Below are 21,254 nucleotides of genomic sequence, written 5' to 3' on the forward strand. Positions count from 1 at the left end.
GACTTCGCCCTACCTAATCAAGGCCAAGAGGTCACTTCCCAACAACTGGCCAATAAAAGATTATTTCCAGCCAAGGGGGGGGGGGGGGGTGTGGTGGGGGGGGTTCTGTTTGTGAGGGAGGGTTAGGGTTAGGCGGGATGAGGGGCAGGGGGGCAGGGGGGTTTCTGTCTGTGTGGGAGGGTTAGGGTTTGGGGGGGCAGGAGGGTAGGAGGAAGTGAATTGAAAAAAGGCAGCAGACGAGAACCATCTGGCAGGATTGCATGGCCTAATCTTGAAAGGGGGGAGGAAAACATTTTGAAAAGAGAAAAACCCCCTTCCCACACACTGATAAGGGCTGTTGCTTCCCTGGAATGAATTTCAGTCCTTTATGTTTTGGAAGTCTTTAGGTTTCATGGTGAATTTTTTTCCCTGGTCGAGATATCACAGGAGAAGGTGGTGGAGCAAGGAGGGGTGTTTAACAGGGCCTCACTCATAGCGCCCCCCCCCCGCCCCCCACACCTCACATGTAGGGCCAAGTAGAATAACTAAGAACATAATCTCACCATCAAAAGACATCACATAACATTTTTAGATATATTTACCAATTTATTTGACTTTTTAAACAAATTCACAAGCTGGGGGGGGGGGGTGAGGGGTTGTGTCTATGCACAGAGCCAATTCACAGCCTGATCCCATGTGGAGTTCCTTGATTACTCTTTTTTGTTTCTTTACGATTAGGAGGTAATGGAATGGTTCAAAACTGTGTGTAATGGGCAAGCGATTGTATAGGTTACGCTGTCCTGGAACCAAAAGTCAAAATTTGGTGTTGCATTTTCCTGCATTTTTGGGATCCCAGCTTCTGCTGTTAATTAGTTATTGAGCCTGATTCAGGACTGTAGCTGAACACTGCCTGTTTTTATATGCTCCTGACTCAGAACAGAAGCTGAACACTGCATGTTTATACGTGGTCCAGATTCAGGCCTGAAGCTGAACACTGTGTGTTTATATGTGATCCTGATTCAGGCCTGAAGCTGAACACTGTGTGTTTATATGTGATCCTGATTCAGGCCTGAAGCTGAACACTGTGTTTATATGTGGTCCTTTTTCAGGCCTGAAGCTGAACACTGTGTTTTTATATGTGGTCCTGATTCAGGCCTGAAGCTGAACACTGTGTTTATATATGGTCCTGTTTCAGGCCTGAAGCTGAACACTGTGTGTTTATATGTGATCCTGATTCAGGCCTGAAGCTGAACACTGTGTTTATATGTGGTCCTTTTTCAGGCCTGAAGCTGAACACTGTGTGTTTATATGTAGTCCTGTTTCAGGCCTGAAGCTGTCATTAGAAAATGAGAATAAGAATAATTGGTAGTAAAAATAAGCAATGCACACACACACACACACACAGGTTCTTGAACAGATATACCAAAAATCTGGCACTCCAGGCCATAGTGTTTCTGATTTTCATTCTTCCACTTCAAATCAGTCTCTAATTTAGACCTGGGACAATCAGGTAAGTGGGATCTCTGACCAATCAATGGCATTCATCAACCAATTAGCTATTAGGTAGAAAAGAAAACCAGCAGTGCTACTGACCTCGAGGAGCATATTTCAGTATCTTGGAAGGAGTGTCCAACTCAAGATTTGGAGTGTCTGCAGGTTTAACTCCAGCCCTGGAAGGCCACAGTGTCTGCAGGTTTAACTCCAGCCCTGGAGGGCTGCAGTGTCTGCAGGTTTAACTCCAGTCCTGGAGGGCCGCAGTGTCTGCAGGTTCAACTCCAGCCCAGGACAGCCGCAGTGTCTGCAGATTTTTGTGGTTTCCTTTCAGTCAGCAGCCAATTAAGACCTTGTGGACAAGGTGTGTGGAGTCTGTAGCTGGCTAATTACTTAACTCAATCACTGACACTGAAGCACACCAACTACCTCTACTTCTAACTGTAACCTGCCCAACTCATTTTATTGTTTGCTTTGCTAGATCCCTAATTATATTTCTGTTATCATTCTTCTATCTTAACTGTTACACTGGGTCAGCCAGTAGAGAATGGGTTCCCCCTCTATTGCCATGTTCTCCCAGGATTTCTTCCCATTGGGGAGTTTTTTCTCACCACCATTTGAGTGTTCTTCTTCCCTCTGGGAAGTTTTTTTCTCCTCAGTTGTTTTCTTTTTGGGAGATCAGACCTAGTTTTTTTCCTAATCTTCTTTATTTCCACTGCAAAGCATCCTTGTGACAGTGTCTCTGTAAAAAGTGTTAAAACAATAAAATTTAATTGAACTGTAACCTACAGACACTGCAACCCTCCGGGACTGGATGCAGCACCCTTGCTCTAGTTATTAGAGAGAGAGTGCTCAGGACAAAGGTGGGCAACAAGGGCCATAACAATTTCCTGTTTTCATGCCAACTTCTGGCCTTTATTACTTAATTGGCCCCAACATTTACACCATCTGACATTTTAGCTACATTTCTTGATAAGTGCATGAATGACGGCCAAAGACAGTTCTCGTGTCCCTATATAAATTTTTAAAGCTAATTTACGAGTGAATCGGTGTTGGTTTATACAGCCAAATAGCTAATTTAACCAGGGTAAATGGTGGAAATAAAAATCAGCGTACACACAGTCCTCCAGGGCCGGAATTCCCCACCCCTGTTTTAGGATGTACATGCAAGTGAAAGCTCCGGTGTCCAAACTTTCTGAGCCCGTAACAAGTGAACATATTTTCAGCCTCCCATATCTTATTAACATACAGCCAAATATGTGTCCAAATATGGAGTTAAATGTAAATGCAGGTAGCCAATCGACAGCGACGTTGTTCTTACTTGCGTTGTTTTTATTTGTCGTGAAATATGCTTGGGCAGTGTGTGTCCCATTCCAAAATTGTGAGACTTGGCAACCCTGTAAATGTAACAGAGGTCACCTAGTATGGGAGATTTACCTGCAATCTCCCTGCACACCAAACCGCACTCCTGAAAAGTGCACAGGCCGTAACTACGGAACCAAAGATCACTTTTCACATCTCACAGAGTGACGTCATCCACAACAGCCTATGCACTACTGCCAAACTGAGTGTGCTGTGCTACGTAAACATAACATCCGATCAATTCACTGCATAAATAAAATAAACACTGTTACTAGTGCTGCGTTTCATCTAACTGCTTTGAACATAAACCAAAAATGTATAATTTATACAGCATGAAAGTGTATTATACACATTGTTTTTCTTATACTCCCAGACAAACCACGTTGCCCTCTCTCTTACCAAAAAAATCCAGCAGGGTGGCGCACATCCTCACTCGGTCCTTCCAAAACACCAGGGAAGTGCCTTGCTAATAACACCATTGGACAGTTAATTCTGGTGAATCATGACCACAATGCTGGGAAAGATGCTTGGTAGAACCACACTGCAGAACAATAATCTCACAAAATGGACACAGAGCTGTCAGGAGTTCACTAATGCAATGTGAGTCAAAAGAACATTGTTAGTTTACTCTAGACCCAGTGGGATAAAGCTAAATGGGTTCTACTCCTGTGAACTCTTGGTCATCATCATATGTTCGTGACACAGAGGGCAGGTCCAAGCCTGTGACATGTAGGCTACAGGTCCCAGCATGCACAAGTTTTTTATATGTCTTTGTACATTTGTTTACTCCATTTTTTTTTTTTTTTTTGAGTTTGGCAATAATTAAAATCCACATTTTAAAATGGCTGCAATCACATTTTCCATGAATAGAAGAGCTTGTATGATCACAAGATAAACTTACTGCAGTTTCAAAAATAGCTATTTAAAAGTAGATGATCATGACATTCAGTTTTGTGTACTGTATTGAAAATAAATGCATTCAGTTTAACCTTTGGAGCATAAGACATATTCCATGGGTTATACATGGTGGTGTCAAATGAACCATCGTAAAGTTCTCAAACACATTCATGAAAAATTTAAATTAGTTAAGTGCACATCCCTTCTTAAATCATATGTACCAACGATATCTGGTATCCAAAACCTTTAAAACTGTGTATACTTCACGACTAATAACTCACTCCCGAACAACAACAAAAAGCTATTATTATTATTATTATTATTATTATTATTATTATTATTGACCCAATCTCCTGTAACCTACTAACGTCATACATTTTTTTTACACTAACGCGGATTTAGGGTAGGAAGACAAAGTCAGTTCTCAGATTTGTGAATCCCTCGAGTGTTTATTAAAAGCAGTCAGACTGTCTCGTTCAGCACGCACGCGGCGCGTCAGTGTTCGAGATGGAGGTTCTGTGCTGTCTCACTAATAACCGCTGTAAAAAATAAAATTAAAAAATAAAAACCTTTTTTAAAAAGTTTGCGTTTACGGACAAACCTGCGTCACGTTTTAGAAGAGCGAGTCGTTCCACTTGCCCCTGAAATGCCCTCTGCCAGTGTGGGTTTGGGGTAAGTCGCTAAATTTAAACCGATAACTATTGCGAAGGAGGGAACCATACGCGCCTACCTCTGCCGTGGAAACGGCCGAAAATGTAAGCAATCTGCTGAGAGCGGAAACGACGTGCTGACAGGTCTAAACCCGAGCGGCCCTACAGCACAGTGAGACTGGAGGGGAAAATAAATACCTTGCATGATGTAGTTTGGCCAAATATAAACCTTCAACTACCGTAATATCTTGGGTCAAGATGTGATCCACAGACGAAAAAAAAACTGCAAAAGAAAAGCTTTAAACTGACATGCACTAATTGAGCGATGTCATAAAAATAAAATAATAAAAACACAGCAATCCTTGATTACTTTGATGACAATCAAAGTATATGCTAAAATGCATTTATCAGGAAAAAGTCTGTGCAATTTTGGCAGATCCGAATTTGCGTACATTATGCTCTCTTTACCCTCCACCAAGCTTTCAAATTTCCCAGCAAACATTACCTACTGTTAATCAGCAGTAACATTTCACCCCTGCCACTTCCTCTCCATCCCAGGGCTCTGCTGTGAAACCTGAACAGCCCCTCATTGTCTGTGATTGTCCAGGGGCCAGAGGCAAACGGGTCTCGAATGGCAGCCCTGAAAGGCAACAGGAAATTGGCAAACCGCTAATCTGCGCTAAACTATTCATAGTAACAAAAGGTACATTCCTCCCTGAGAGAGGAGGGAGAAAGGGGGGTGAGGAAGAGAATGAAAAGGAGAAGAATAATTCTAGAAAGGCCCATTTAGGGCAGGTTCTGTTACCACAGACTGCTGACCCTCACAAAATGATACACATGCTCACACACACACACACACACACACAGACACATAAGCACGCTATACACACACACGCAAATACACATACGTATGCACACACACACACACACCTGGTATTTTTCAGTGCTGCAGAATGGAATGTAATAATGCCCAGGTGCACCTGATAGTCATTAAAATATCATGACACCATTACAGCCAGGTCCCTATTCGCCAATGTGTGAAACAATCACAAGGCTCTGCAGTGCTCTTGTTTCCAATGACTCCAAGCAGCTTATTAAGACAGAAAAAAATACTTGGGGGGGTGAGGGGGGGTTGAAATGCAATTCTTCCCCTTTGTATTTATGTTTACCTTAAGAAACCAGAGCAGCAATTACACAAAATACCGCAATCGCACAATCCAAGAAACAGCAACCCGTTACAGAGGCCCGAGGGCACTACCATAGCAAATCTAAAAATACCTTGTGGTTAATTACTCGCTCTGGGTTTTCAAAGACAAAAACCCTGTGGTATTTAGGGAGGGTTTGCGCCTTTCTTCTCAGTCAAAACCATAGGAGGCGTCTGTCAGATGTAGTCGGGGACAGACAAGTGCGGCCCCTCCGGGGCGGGTCACCAAGCTTCTCCTGCAATTGACAAAATCCCTTGGAAAAAAGGCAACCAAAGGGAAAGGTTCCTGCCATGTCACTTCCTGCAGCGCAAAAGCTGCACAATAAAAACCCTGCTCCACTAGCGGTTTATTATCTTTAAACAGGTGTCCACCGGCTGATAGAGCAGCCTTTATTTCTTACAGCCATTTAGACTGGGAATGCAGTTTTAGTGTGGCTGTTGGCAACAGAGAACTCCCTAAATAATGCCAGGAAAACCATAGAGATGTCTGGGCCTCTTTTCTCCAGCCTTTGCATTGACCTTTGGAGGTGTTGGTTTAGTCGTCCGGCAGAAGTTTGGCCTAAGCTAAGCAAATCACTTCCGTTCCTCTTGCACGATGCTTAAAGCTCAACTGCAAATTCCTTTGAAAAAACCCTTGAAAAATGTGTGCTGGCTGGTCATGACATCAATCCAGTCTGATTGACAACTAAGCAGCTATGATGCAAAACTATAGTCCTCAACACTAACCATCAGAAACCTCCTAATTCTCAAAGCTGAATAGTGAATTCTTACACCACGATCTTGGGACTGGACACCTAAGTAAAATAATTGAGGTAACCTTAAACATTCCTGATATTAGAGACCACAGAAAAATGTTTCAAGGGACACAAGGCTAATGGGAACCAGAATTAAAAATCAAGACACAAAGGCAGTATTTTTCATTAGTTAATATATTTTCTGCATTACAGTTAACATAGTTTCTTTGTGCCACCCTTTAATTTTTCAGTATGTATTGATATTTTGTTATATTCAGACATGAGTAAATTTTCAAGACTGTCTTTTGCAATAAATATCATAAAATAATAGCGCTTGACATAATAAATATTCTTTACAACAAAAATGTTTTGACAGACATTTTTCTTTAAAAAATAGCCAGATTTTCATCTTTAAGATTTATACATACAATTTACAACAAAAAATGCCACAGACTGAATGAAAAAGTTGGGAGCGCGATGGGAGGGGAGGGGGGGAATAAAAAAAAATTCAGATATTTCTACAAGAAAAATGTACTTCCAAAAATGCCACTAGAGCACGAGAATATCATGGCTTAAATGTGGCAGCCAGTGATGAGGTTAAAGTAGGAAGTGGGGAGGGAGAGTGAGAGAAATCAACCTTGGTTGCTATGGATATCCGGTAACAGTGACATATTTTCCAGATAGTCCTTCACAGATTTGGCAAGAGGCTACTCTGACACAAAGCTGGAAGAAACAAGAGAACTTCCTAGCTGAAAAAAAGTCTTTACAAGGAGACAAGAGTGTTAATAAGTATCTGAGGATGACACGACAAGGCAAACACTGGTTTTTAGAGGGGCCTGTTGCAAAATTTGAAAAAGGGGATAGGGAGGTGAGGGGGTGGAGAAGTGGTTATTTTCCCCCCAAACTCCAAGTTTGGGCCAAAAAGAGTTTTGCAGTGAAGAAAATAGGAGAGGGGGTGAGAGATTGGGATGGGAGGTGCTTAAACATTTTGATAAACATCAATAATTATTATTATTATCATCATTATAATCACACAAACGAAACCACCCCTTTCTTTCTCCAACAGAGAGAATAAGAAAGGCTTCCCTGGGCCTTCATGGGTGACCAGTTGTCCAATCTGCAACAGGGAGAATCAAGAAGGCTTTCCTGGTGCCCTTGGAGGTGACCAGTTCTCCAGCTTGCAGTAGACAGTGTTGGAGTTCTTGCAGCGGCAGCCGGGCCGCTTGACCCGGTCGTAGCAGCGCTGGCAGGCCTTGACACAGCCCTTGGCGGGCGGGTAGCACAGTAAACAGGGGAAGAGGGCCGACATTAATCCCATGCAGAGGAAGCGTGAGCAGCAGTGAGAGCGCGAGAGGGAGCAGGGGCTGTCGGCGCACGAGTCTCCCTCGTCATCATTGGAGCAGTGGTAGAAGAGGCCCTTGACCAGGCACATGCAAGTGCCGTGCTCCAGCAGGGTCTCGGCGGAGCACAGACACTGCCCCCCGCAGGCCAAGCAGGAGGGGAGCGTCCTGGGGGCCGTACACTCCACGCACTTGCACCTCCCGCACTGCTCGCACACAAACCGGTGCCCTGAAGCACAGTCCTCCTCCTCCTTCCACGTAGCGGGGGGCTTCAGCACCTCCTCTGGGGGAGGTGGGGCCCGAGCTTTGGGCTGAGTCCGGACGGCGCGGTCCGGCCGGTGCGGCGAGCTCACGCGGCCAGGCTGGGGGCGGCCCAGGAGGCCCTGTTCCGAAGAGACACTGCTGTTGCTCCCCGAGCTGGCCGCACTCCCCGTGCTTGTGGACCGGCTCAGGACTGGGGCCCTGGGCCCGTACTGGGTCCCAGTGTGGCCGGGGGCCTGGTGCTCGTAGTTGTTGTTGATGTTGATGACCTCGTGAGTTCTTTCCTGCTTGTCAGACCGGGGCGCGGCCCTTGGGGGGATTGCCCTCCGGGGGGCAGTGGGGCCCTCAGTGTAGTTGTTGCAGGAGCGGATGGCCCTGATCTGGTCCAGCGAGAGGATGGCGGTGCGCTGGAGGTCCCTCTCGAACTCGAGCCGGGGCCGCCCCTCTGGCGAGGGTTGCTGTAGGGAAGCTAGCGCACCGCCACCGCGCTGACTCTGGTGCTCCATCTGGGGCGATCACCACTTCCGACGTTCACCGCGGACTTGGCATGCATCTGAAATCCTGCTGAGCGCCAGGAACCACCAGAACAGGAACCAGGAACCACCAAGAGGAACGAGAAAAAAAAAAACAAAAAAAAAACAAGGAGAACCAAAATTAAAGCATTGCCTCTCCACAATTACAACAGAGGAAGAACTGGGGCAGGCAGGGCACGCGAGTTATTGTCACAGCCGCACGCTACACATTCAGAATGTTTAATACGCTCTTAAAGATCCTTTATCTTGGGAATTAATTGCACATTTCACCTATTGAGAAGCCCACATAGGCCTCATTTCAGAAAAGCTTGGCCTTTAAAAAAAATTTTATAAACCAACTGATGGCCTGTTTTAATAAACATACTAATAGAATAATAAAACATTACCTGCATCATTCAGGAAGTAAACGGAGTTTAAACTCACGCTTTAAGCAGCAAAGTAGTGCATTTACACATCAAAAAATGACTGGCCGAGCACAATATTGCTCCCCATAAACGATGTGTGCTATTGCACAACTACTCAAACTGCATTAAAAACCTGGAAAGCGAAGTAAAGCTGCAAGAAGGTTGACTATTAACAAGACTTTAAACAAGCTTCCTCAATACGCACACACTGAACTTCAGTACAAACACTTCCCTTCCTCATTTACATTTGTATAGCTAGTTAACATTAAAATGCACCACAGCGGCGAAACGAGGACACATGCAGACTATATGCTCTTCCCCTGAATCTAACAATTAGATGGAATATACTACAGATTAATTTATTGTGTGGAAAAACATGTGTGTGTGTGTGTGTGTGTGTGTGTGTAGGCCTATATGAAACGCATGAAATATGATTTAAAAATAACCGAATCATTATGTGCTTTCTGTAGGCTATACATACTGGCTTTCGATAAAAATCTTTAACTATCACGAACCCACAGCAAACCAATTCCGCGACGCAATTCGGAAAATCGATCCTGGGTATTGTAAACAATAAAGTCATTACACAATACGATTCGCTTAATGATTTCGCGTACGCGTATGTACAGAACCTCTCCCCGAAACACAACTTAGTGGGTTACACCGACAACAAAGTATAGTCTTTCAAGATGAGAAATGGCCGGGCTGTGGGGAGAAAAAGACACGACTCTTACCTTGATTTATGAACCCTCGGTAAAACAAAAACTAAACAAAAATTCGGTATAGTCTCGGGGCGGTTTTTAAAGTCCATGGCATTCGTCTCTTACGGCAAAAAGCAAAACGAACACTATTGTCTTGTTGGGAAAAAACGTCAATTCCCCTTGAGTATCTCTCGATAATGTGTAGATGATACCGCATGCTGTAAGCAGCCTACTCTTCTCCACTATATTCGCCTACATGCAGCCGTACTCCAAGTTAAAACGGGAGAGCTGCGCCCTCTGTGAATGCAATTGAAGAAGTGATTGATAAACAGATCCCGGAGACGAGCAGGGCGGAAGGAAAAACTTATGAATGAAAACAACCACCGATGGGGGAGGGGTGTTTGTTGGTTGCCGCAGGAGGGCGAATTCTCCCACTATTAAAGTATGACCGGTCTGTTTTCTTGCCAAGCACAAATGGCGTGTTCTCGGCTCACGCTGAGCGACGCAAAAGAACGGCAACAGTAGCAGAATGCAACAAATGTTATACGACTAACCTCAGGGATTTCTAATCCGCATACTGTAGCGTGAAACCGAAAAGCGAAATTCACAAAACTACCCACGATGTTAAGTGTTTTAATCATCCCGAGGCTGTTTTTTCCCTGATGATACAAAATGATAATAGCGAGCTTTAATGGTAACTATGAAAGCAAGCGGACGTGCAACAGTAATAGGATACTTAAAAAAAGAAAAGAAAAAAAGACGGCACCAGGAGCCAGAATGAAAGCACAAATCTGCACGGCACAAGAGGGAAACACTCACCTATATGCAACCATCCATGTTATCGAATCCATCAAAGAATATACCAAGAAGGACCCGTCCAGTGAACTTGTCCGAAAGTATTAAGGTCCATATCACACATTACAAAACGACTGTAATTCCACAAACAGAAGTTCGGACGTTAACTCGAGCTTCTCGCTTTTGAACACGTACAAAAACATACCAATGCGTTCCAGAAAGGGGGTAAATCCACAGTAAATGCTTGCAGAAACACGCGCCCAGTGCAGCGGAAAGGTTGCCGACGTCAAATCAGCCAGTGCTGTTTTGCCCAACAAAATGAGCAGTAACCAACAAACAGGATACAAAAACGTGTTTTGAATTTACTTCAAAGGAAGAAAAATATATAAAAAACACATCCGATTGTTGGATTTGCACTTGGGAGAGAATGAAGTTATTTCCTCGCGTGCAATTTTCCATCAAAAGCTGAAAACCCACTGAAATGTGACGCGAGCTCATCAGCACTCCTCGAGGCTGTCTTTAACACTGAATGAATGAGAATGTAGAGTTCTGTGTTTGTTCGACTGGCCAAATCCCATTGGTCATTCACCCCACTGAAAAAGGATACATCGCATCCGCTCTTAATTCATTGGACAGCTGTGGGGGGCTGGGCGATGGAGAGATGTGTGCAGCCTTTAAGGTGGACCCGTTTAACAAGCTTCCAATAAACACGAGAAACTTTTTTTTTTTTTGCAAAGTTACTAATAAACTTCACATACACCAGCAGGAAATGCAAAAGCTGCAAGCAGTTTTCGTTGTCTAGGCATACGTCTCCAGCCGATCACTAATTTATTTGGGCAAACAAACAAACCGCGTTTTAGGCTTTAACTAACTATCTTACTGTATTGACGACAACAACGAAGTCTAACACAGATCTTGTAAGAAAACATGCGTAACGTAAAACGGACTAATAACGCGACAGAAAGCAACTGAAAGAAGGAGTTGTTGAAAACCGACTTGGATGGATGACTGTTCAAATATAAAAAAGGGGATAGCCCGTTCAATTCGCTTAGGAGCTCTCTTTTCGACGAACATTGCACAGCCACCTTAAAAGAGAAGCGTCCCGCGAGGGAGAAAATGAAAAGATAAGATGCCCCGCTCAGTTCTTGACTGTCTGGTTTGATTGGTGTCGAGGATGCCTTACATCCGGACCCATGAGAATAGGAAGTTCAATACAAAGTCAATCTATCCTATTCAAATGGAAAGTCCGCAGATAGCTGACCTTTACGGCAACCTTCCGTGTGCGGAAGTCTGCAAAGTGAATAGCTTTTTAAAAATAGAAGAAACAAGTGCAGCAGTTGCACTACATTTTCGTCTTTGGTTACTTTTTAAAACATACATATATATATATATATATATATATATTTATTTTCGCCATTTGAAATGCATTATTTAAACACCGCGTTGCAAAGTATTGCACAGCAGGCGCCCTACTGTTCAAAGGAGCGGAAGGAAGTCGTTCATTGATTGCAGCAATTAGCGACTTCAAGAGATAAAAAAAAAAAAAAATTATGATTCGTCTACCCCGTATTTCTTCACAGTGAATGCAATCTTACCCGCCGAATGATCAAACGGTGGAAACTTACACGTTTTTTGGGGGTACTGTGGAGTTGTAATTTTATCTAACATACAAGATAGATTTGATGCTTTTTCATGTGCCCGAGGTTAGTTTTGTTTATGTGAAAAGATAAACGTATATTCCTTTTCATATATATACTTTCTGCTTCGTTATTATCTATTAATTTATTAACTATTATCATTGGACTTTGTGTTGTTGGGTTTATTTTTATGATTATTTCAGTTACTATTTACTTGTGACTGCCTGCCCCCCCCCCCCTTTATTAAAAAAAAAAAAAAAAAAAAGTATTCTTATTGTTTAATTTACTGCTGAAACTCCAGTAACTGTACTGTAGGAACGGCTCTCATGTGAATATTTGATAATAAATACATAACAAAAAATATACGTAATGCACATAATTCTAGCCTATATTCCCCGTATATATATATAGGGGAATATAGTTGCGTAATAATTGTAACAGTAAATGAAAGCGCCCTATAATGTGCGTTCTTGTTTTTTTCCCCCTGCACATACTAATGTTAATCAAGGAAACACATTTCCAATGGTAACACAACAGCAGCCAAAAGTATCAGATCATCTAGCATGGGGCTTCACTAAAGGACTGTGCTAAGCATTGACACGCAAGCAACTTCGTAATTTACCGCAATGTGAGTTTTGGTACCGTCCAGATCTGAGGAAAGCTGCTTTTGTTTGTTTCTTAACACACAGGTAAGCTTTTACAAAATAAATAGCTTACCATACAGAACGATTTGGTGTGTGCTTATTATAAACGCCTGCGACCAGTCGTCTGTTTCTTTCCCATTAACCATTCGGAACACCCAGAAGATGAGGCTAAGTCAACCCAGCAAGCAAATTAGCGGAACACATTGAACATTAAACTCTGAACTAACTTTAAAAAGTCAAACACGTTGATGAGTAATGATTAATTTCTAAATAAATAAATATTAAACACCATTTAAAATGCGAATTTTGACTAGTTTCCCAAAAAGGACATTACATGTAGATGGTTTTCAACACCATGTAGTGTCCCAACTCCCTAAATCTGAAGGCGTCTCTGTGAACTCCCCGGGTACCAACCCTCTCGTTTTCTCTTTAGATAGCATTCTGTAAACAAATAATAGCAAAGATGCACATTGTTTGTAATAGCGACTATAGAGGCAGCATAACTGTAACAGCCGTTACATTTATACAGCACATCGTGTTTTTTGGTCATCTAACACCCAATTCCCACTAGATTACATTCCGGAAACCATACTAAATTTTCAAGGACAGACACCTGTTTAAATATGTATGATTTGATTTACAGTAAATAAGAGTAAAGCCTTATACCTGAAAATTACTTCCGGAACAGATTTTTACTCCACTCACTCAAAAAGTTATATTTCCTGCAAAGGTCATCACATTGGTCGGTTCCTTTGGGACATGATAGAGCACTGAATTCCACAAATAAACATGAAATAGCTACTGTAGCCGCATTGTACTTTATAAAATGAAACAGAACTAAAGCGATCCTACATTAAAATCTCAAGATCATGACTCATCCAGTTGTACTGTTCAAAGAAAACAAACAACTATATGATATTTATTCAGTTTTCTTCAATAGTACATGTTTTTCCTGCAAATGCATTTTCCTGTGTGGTCTGAATGAAAACGCAGACTTCTGTGTTCGGCTGTGCGATTTCCTGGTAGCAATGCAAATACCAGGCGAAAACAGTGAGGTCGTCAGACCCGTCTCCGCGCCGCCGCTTCCGGCCAGCTCTGCGCCCTTGGGATCAGGGGACTCTGTACCCAGAGGAAGAGTGTGCACGTGAGGTGACGCGTGTTCTACTGGTTCCAGTTCTGAAGCCCTACTCTCAGCCATGGACAAGCTCCACCAGGCCGCCTCAGAGAATGTGCAGACCACTTTTCTGCTGGAAGCTGATGTAGGACTGAATTAGGGATTCGGGAATCCTGGGCTGCACCAACTTCAGGGCGCCCTCAAAGTGCCTTCTCATGATGCTTTGGGCTCCAATGTCCTCCTGCAGGGCCAAGAGGGCAGCCTCCCTGCACACAGCGGTTATCTACATGTGGTACAGGGAAAAAAAGGACAAGAGATGAAGAGAGTGAGGCTTTATGAAACCCCATAATGGACTGAGCTAGCTGCACACTGTCAACCATTAACTTGCGTCAATAAATCAAAATGTTCTCAACAGAAACTGGTTTGGTCAGGGGGCTTGAGGTGTGGATTGGCTTGCGACTAGGCTATTACACGCTTGGGACCATTCATGCCTACACTTTAATGGTTGGACTGGTGTGGGAATATGCCCATGCTTGTATGGACATGTATTCTGCGGTGGGCCAGATGATGTGGTGTGCTTCACCAGGGTTAGGAACAGAACATTACTGCAGTGAGAACAACATATGTGGAATGTCAACCTGGGCAATTTCAATGAATAATCTTGGCAGGACTCACCGAAATGTACATTTTGAACACTCCTATAAAAAAGTGTTACTGAATTTAAGCTCCCAATTAGTTACCAAAATTATCTATAAAGAGGAATCTGAATCTGTAATCTGAGAGCAGCACAGTAGCAATGTATGACAGCCACTAAAATGAGACGATGCATCACTCAGATTAGGAACAAAGTCGAGAAGCTGACACTCCAACATAAATCCTCTCGCCTTCTCTCTCTCTCACACACACTTGCTATCAAAAGGCCTACATTACTATATATGTCCAGCACTTAATACTGAAGTTCCCTGTCATCTATTGGCTGATAAGCCAATGGGAGTTTTTGGCGGGGACACGCAGCCCCATATGTGGCGTGTTAAGACAAATACCGCCACAGAGAAGAAACTGCAGGCTTACGTGCATTCATGCGGGCAACACCTAACACCTAAAAATACATCCATTTTATGAGGGTAAGATTGGAAGGAAGATTTTTTTCCCACAAAACAAGATGGCGATGGGGGTTACAGGATACCAGAGTCACACATAAATGAGATTATTGCATTTGGGTCATTTACTGTAAAGTATCTCATTTAAAAAATGTATTTATTCTTGCTTTATAATGTGCAGCATGATTAAACTATCTAATTTCAGGGCATAGCATGAATAAGCACGATTCATTCAGAACCCCTCATTATCTCACTTTCAAAAAAAAAAAACGAACAAAAAAAAAACATTAATTTGGATTGATACACCAGCTAGGTGTGCGTGTGCGTGTGCATGCAGCATTTAAAATTGCGAAGACTGAAGTTTTATTCGGGCAATTTCCGAGGCCTGACAACAGGCCTCAGGCAAAGAAAGAACAAGCAGACAAGCTCGGCTCAGCATAAACAGCCACTGCGCGCTTCAGCGGCTTCAATGCGGCAGTGTTCTCGGCTTAACTCCGGGCCCGTTCCTTTGGCTCCCTGTATAGAAAAAAGGGGGTGATATTGCGTAAGCTGTCGTTTGCAATGAGCGTGCGGTTTTTGGAAGCGGCCGGCGTGCTCTGGAAGGCGGTGGCATGGCTCAGCGCGCGCCTGGTGTTCATCACGCTGCTCGCTTCGGAAGTGACTTAGCCACCAGGCGCGTGGGGAATTTCCTTAAAATGGCTGTGGCCAACATTTGATGTTGTGGTTGCATAATAAATTTGAGTATTATAAAACACACACGCAAAAAAAAAAAAAATCTCTCACAACCGCCACCCCCTAAAAAAACAAAATCAAAGCAACATAAAAAGAACAGGTGTGTCTCCTCCACCTGCAGGTGTTGCTTTTGGAACTGTCGGGCTTGCGGAAAACAACAGCCACACAGAGACAACTGAACTGACACCAGTGACAACTCCGTCTCATAGACCTACAGTGGTGTCTGTGACTCCCTCTCATAGACCTGCTGTGAGGTCTGTGACTCCCTCTCATAGACTTGCAGCGAGGTCTGTGACTCCTTCTCATGGGGGGGGGTGTTGGGTTTCCATTCGTCCAGATGAGATGAAAAGGTGCTGCTCGTGTATGCACATCTGGGCTGCAACCCCCCCCCCCCACTCTACTTTTCCAAATGTGACCTTTTTCCAAACCAGTAGATGCAGAACGAACCAGGTCACTGTCAAACAAAGGGTTTAAAAAAATAATAATCATTTTAAGGCAGACAGGTGCGGGCCAGATGTCAGGAAGTGGACTTTTTTTTTCCTTATTTCTTTCAAGCAGCCAAAGAAGAGCCACTGAAGCAGTAAACAGTGGGGACAGTTTGTTTCCCCTTACAGTTCCCCTCAGTGAGGGAACTGCGCATGTTATCTTTAATATAAGATATTAAACAACATAGGAGCATAATAGGAAAATCACTTCCTTCACTGCCAGATGGATGTGATTTTCCTTGATTTTTTTCTAGATTAATCCATTTTCGGATGCCAAATGTCTCAACCAGAGGCAGGGGATCTGCCTCTTTATTATGGAAAATATGATGATTTTGGGTGACCTTTAGGTGAACATCAGACCTGTGGTGAACATGTGCCAGACCCAAGTCCCCAGGTTATTGCGAGGCATACAAACCTCTACACTCAGCTGACAGCAGGCTAGGATATTCAGAAGTAAAGGCAAAATATACTTAGGGTGTGAAAATCGGTATAGGCTGATTAATAAGGAAAAATCGCATCCTGACAGCCTGTGTGTGTGTGTGTATCTGTGTGTGGGGGTGGTGTTAGAGCTAGGAATGCTGGTTACAGAGTACACACACGCTTTAAGTTTTTTTTTTTTTTTCTGTAGGAGAAAGTGGAATGCTTGCTGTTTATAAACACAGAGAGGAAGGCAGGACTACACTGACCCGGACAGGATGGCCGTATTACCCAGGAGACTGTATTGCTTAATATAGTCCATATTGGAGCCAAGGCATCCTGAGATGAGGCCATCAGAACAGGGCTGGGGAGGGCGGGGAGGTATACATAAGCATATATAAATGTACAGACAGACGCCTGGCAGCTCTGTAAAATTATGGATCTTATTGCAATACTAGCCTTGTTTGTCACACCCTTCATAACTTACATAGGCACTATCTTAACTAAAATCCCAAAACCAAGATATTGCAATTGCCTGGGTGCTGCCAAAGACTGATTAACTTCTAACACCCAAATTTTCTTAGTGACCATTTACTGCAATGGAGGAAAGCTGAAAAGACACACTCCATTTTGCAGTTATCACACTTTAATATGTTAATGAAACATTTAAATAAAAACTATATGATGATGGATGATAAGGCTCATATTTACTTAGGTGTGGGGATACTAATTCAATAATTGTCTGTTAATATTTGTAATAATAATAAATAGAACTGTATGCGGTAATTCACCGGGTTCAAGCAGAATGCGTCAATTATGGTTTTTGCTGTAAGGACACATTGGCTGAATGGTAAAAAATGTTCAGTCTTTGTCCCAAAATTTGACATGGTATTGCCTAGATGGTAAACATACAAACAAGTTTCATTATAATCAGCCATTGCTGGGTCGCCATGCATGCAAGACAACTGACTGATATTTTCATCTTCAACCATCAACTTAGGCACCTGTCTGATGCAACAGTGATTTTAATAAAATTTTGGAATTAAAAAAATATTTTAACCAGTACAACAGCACCATTTGGTTAGATCGGGCTAAGACTTTAGGACTGGAGTCTTACACATACGAAGTTTCATAATACTATGCCAAATCGTTTTGGAAATATTAGCATTTTTGTGAAAAGCCATGCTCACTACAAATTAATTGGTTTGTCATTTGGCCATATTTTGACATAACCACTGGAAAAGTAGGTTTGTGAGATGAGCCAAAATAACACATTTTGTAGAAATCAGTCAATTTTTGTAGAATTTTTGTTTTCATGAAATTAAAAATGGCAGAAAATAAAATATGGTTTTCTTATGGCCTTGAGCAAATTGTTCTTTGTGAGGAGGGACAACTAGACACTGTTTTAAAGTCTCCAGGTAAAACAGTTCAGGAGTTATGATTGTTTAATAACTGCAATTTCAACTGACTATTATAGCACCACCAAGTGGCAAATCGGCTCCAAAAGTACTCTTGAGTATTATCAAATTTGAACAGCACGATCCCAAGAATGAGGAATACATCATGACATGGCATAAGAGCAATTAAGTCCATTTCCAAACAATAAGATTCACTTAGTTTTCCAGCTTGGGCACAGAATTAGCTGTAGTTTCAACATTTTTGAAACGATCGACAACGGTCAAATTTTGTTTTGTACAGTCTGATGAACCAAAACTGTTTATTGGGAAGTTAAAATGAATGTGAATTATAAATTTGTCAAAATTAAAAATAATTCTGTCTTACTTGACCATAAACTACACTATTCTGTGCGCACATCCAGCTCTTCGTCTGTGTACTCCGATTCAAAAAAATATAGTCGGCCATCAAAGTGAACATACTTCTAATAGTCTGATGGATAACTAGCGAGTGCAACATGTTCAAGATCTGGTCTTTCAACATTATCTTATAAAAGTAATCCATGTTAAAGGTAAAACACGTTGACTCTACTTGGACCTTGAGAGGAGCTTATTAGAGAAATGGACTCTTCCGCAGCGACAGTGGCAAATGTCATTCCATCCATCGTTGCACTGATACATCTCCTAAAATGAAGCACTGGCACCAATTATGGTACGAAGCCATCAAAATACATTCTTCTGGAAGCAGTTGAGAAAAGATTCAGCCACACTGAATCAGAGCTCCTTCACTGTATAACAATAATGCTGTTAATAATAATAATAATAATAATAATAATAAAGAAAGTATCTGAATGTATTGGTAACCAATGTTTTTTTTTTTTGTTACCTGTTGCTTTTAAAAATCGTAAATAAACAAAAAAACTTTAAAAATTCAGAATCAGCTGCATTTGGCTTAAAAAATCAGCAACCGGAATCGACCATAAAGGTTCATGATCGGTGCACCTCTAATAATACTGATATTGATAGAGGCAGAACAGACTATAAATAATTCTGTATGAAAAGATTAAAAAAATAGACATGAAATACAGATAAACTGAAACTTGTACATTCTTTTTTTTTTTTTACTGTTATGCCTTTACCTTGGCCAAAAATATTCTACTGTCTTACACTCAACACTTTCAGCACTTCATGTTTGGACCCCAAAAAATCATAACAAAAATAATAGGGTTCCAGTACTTCTTGCTTGAACTCCAAAATATAGCTGCAAGCAGCAATACACGGGGTCCAAGCAAACAATCAGCACCATGGGTGGCCAAATCCATTCCTGCAAGGCTGTTGTGTCTGCAGGTTTTTGTTTTCAGCAACTATATGAGACATATTAGCTAATTACCTGAATGCATTAAATGCTAGTAAACAGCAAGATTTTTCATTTGGGACACAGGAACAGTCTTCAACATCTCCTACTTCAACGATTAGGCTATTTACATGAAATTTGCACTAATATGGTCACCGGACTCTTAACTCTAGATTCGGTGAAGAAAGTTTCTATCTGAAAAATTATGACTACAGTGTTTTCATCCATAAAAATGCAAATTTTGTTGATTCTAGACTTGTTCTGAACAGTGTCGATTGGTTAACAAAATGAAGAAACGACAGCCAATTTAGTGTCCAAGATGGAATATGTTTGAATCTCGTCGTTTTGAATGGGTTTAACCCCTATTTACTTTGGCCAACTTCAGAGAAATATCATTGGTACTCAACTTCAGGTCCTGCAGGCAGCAGTGTCTACAAGTTTGCTCCAACCATGCACCAGATTTCACAAATGACCTTACTTTCTGACAGTGGATGTTGCTGAGCTGAAAATAGACAGGACAGAAACCCTCCCTTTAAACTGATCATTAGTCTCAACCTGTTTTCATTCATTTTCATTGATTAACAAGTGTGCCAACAATCTGAATAATCCATCTGCAGGTAAACACATAGCTTCATGTTTGGGAGATCAAATGATAAATTAAATTTAGGAAATTTAGGAAAATCAGTTTTACTCACAAGTTCACATAAAGAAAAAAGATACCCAGTCTGTTAACTACTGTGGTTTGATTACAGCACAACCTTCAACAAAGGCTACAAAACCTGTGCTTCAACTATTGTTGAAATTACAAAAACTGTGCATTTTTCCACAGGGACATTAACTCCATATAAAATGCTGATGCTTGTTAAAATCCAGGCGATGGTAAAGCTTCAGTTTCATTTTCTGGAAACGTAAGTTGTAATCTCCCTCAATAAACAGAAAACTGCCTTCCATTTCTCTTTTTTCCCCCTCATTATTTATTACCATTCAGAAATACAGAGAGAGTGAGAGAGAGGCTGCAGAGGTTTTACAGCAGCAGAAGAGGCCAGTTGGGTTTTATAGAATGGAGCGGTTTCTCTATTCTGGGAGACTGGTGGGACTGAACGGAATTAGAGACAGGCAGGAAGGGACTGCACCACGGACACCCACATGCACACACACACATGTACGCACACATGCACGTGCACACACACAGACACACACACACACTAACTGAGGTCTTAACTGACTCAAACCACAGGATTCTCTTTTCCAACCTTCTTGGTTGGACATGCTGTGCCTCCAGCACGGCTGAAATGTCGCCCTTCAAGGAAAAAATTAAGATCAGGAGAAACGAAAATTTACAATTTACTGTCCTTCATTGTTCCCACTCGTGAGATGGGAGAAGAGAGAAGAAGCGCTACCCTTCCGCGGCTGTAATGATGCCTTTCAGCAGGTTTGGAGCTCTTTATTTGGGCTCTTGGTTGATAATTTAATTGGTGTACACAGGCAGAGTCATCTGCTCTTCAGCGAAACAGCCGATGGGGCGTGTGTACGTTCCCTTGATTGGCCAGATTCCGGCGATGGTGTTCTGAAATTCCGTCATGTCACGCCTGGCGCCTGTGTGAGGGGGGGTGCTGTCAGGGTGTGCGTGGGGGGTGTTCTTTTCAAGGTTTCGACAGTCCCTGTTTTCCCCAGCTGTGACATCGCTAATCACCAAACCCCCACCCCCCCCACCCAAGGACACCCCTCAGCCACCCCCTGTCTCAGTGTTTGGCATCACACACGCTTGTGCCACACCAAGCGGTGACCTGAATACATGTCACATATGAAGCACAGGAAGTAATTAGTGTGTCGTGTCTGCAGTCAGAGGAGGACACGGATTTGGCCTGTTCAGCACAGACCAGGGCTCCCAAAAACACCACACTATTATACAGTTTACTCCCACCAAACACTTTCCATTCTACCCACATATAGCATTATTATTATTAATAATAATAATAATAATAATAATAATAATAATAATAAGCGGACTACTTTCTATAAAGTG

General features: G+C 42.3%; 2 protein-coding genes across 6 annotated transcripts in view; both read right to left on the minus strand.

Moving 5' to 3' along the window:
- Positions 1-6,496: 6,496 nt before the first annotated feature.
- Positions 6,497-11,509, minus strand: spry1 (sprouty homolog 1, antagonist of FGF signaling (Drosophila)). Of its 4 annotated transcripts, none has more exons than XM_064343999.1 (3): positions 10,959-11,509; positions 10,376-10,441; positions 6,497-8,479 (listed from the first exon to the last, which is right to left on the minus strand). In XM_064343999.1, exon 3 carries the CDS (start codon positions 8,422-8,424, stop codon positions 7,450-7,452), a length of 975 nt encoding a protein of 324 aa, XP_064200069.1. In that variant the 5' UTR covers positions 8,425-8,479; positions 10,376-10,441; positions 10,959-11,509; the 3' UTR covers positions 6,497-7,449. The 4 variants fall into 4 exon arrangements, with proteins under 4 accessions (XP_064200069.1, XP_064200070.1, XP_064200071.1 ...); XM_064344000.1 differs by having other exon boundaries at positions 6,497-8,482; XM_064344001.1 differs by lacking the exons at positions 10,376-10,441; positions 10,959-11,509 and adding an exon at positions 9,590-10,363.
- Positions 11,510-13,522: 2,013 nt separating this feature from the next.
- The window catches only part of afg2a (AFG2 AAA ATPase homolog A), a 102,631-nt gene continuing 94,899 nt past the window's right edge, over positions 13,523-21,254 (minus strand). For both annotated transcript variants that reach the window (XM_064343994.1, XM_064343993.1), the window contains exon 16: positions 13,523-14,029. In XM_064343994.1, the coding sequence (XP_064200064.1) occupies positions 13,853-14,029 (177 nt within the window). In that variant the 3' untranslated portion in view covers positions 13,523-13,852. The remainder of the gene's footprint in view (positions 14,030-21,254) is intronic.

Source organism: Anguilla rostrata, chromosome 7 (genome assembly GCF_018555375.3).
Source record: "Anguilla rostrata isolate EN2019 chromosome 7, ASM1855537v3, whole genome shotgun sequence".
Classification (NCBI taxonomy): domain Eukaryota; kingdom Metazoa; phylum Chordata; class Actinopteri; order Anguilliformes; family Anguillidae; genus Anguilla; species Anguilla rostrata.

Bases quoted from the DNA above. Each gene is read 5' to 3' on its own strand.
- spry1 (XM_064343999.1), bottom strand. From the start codon at position 8,424: ATGGAGCACCAGAGTCAGCGCGGTGGCGGTGCGCTAGCTTCCCTACAG.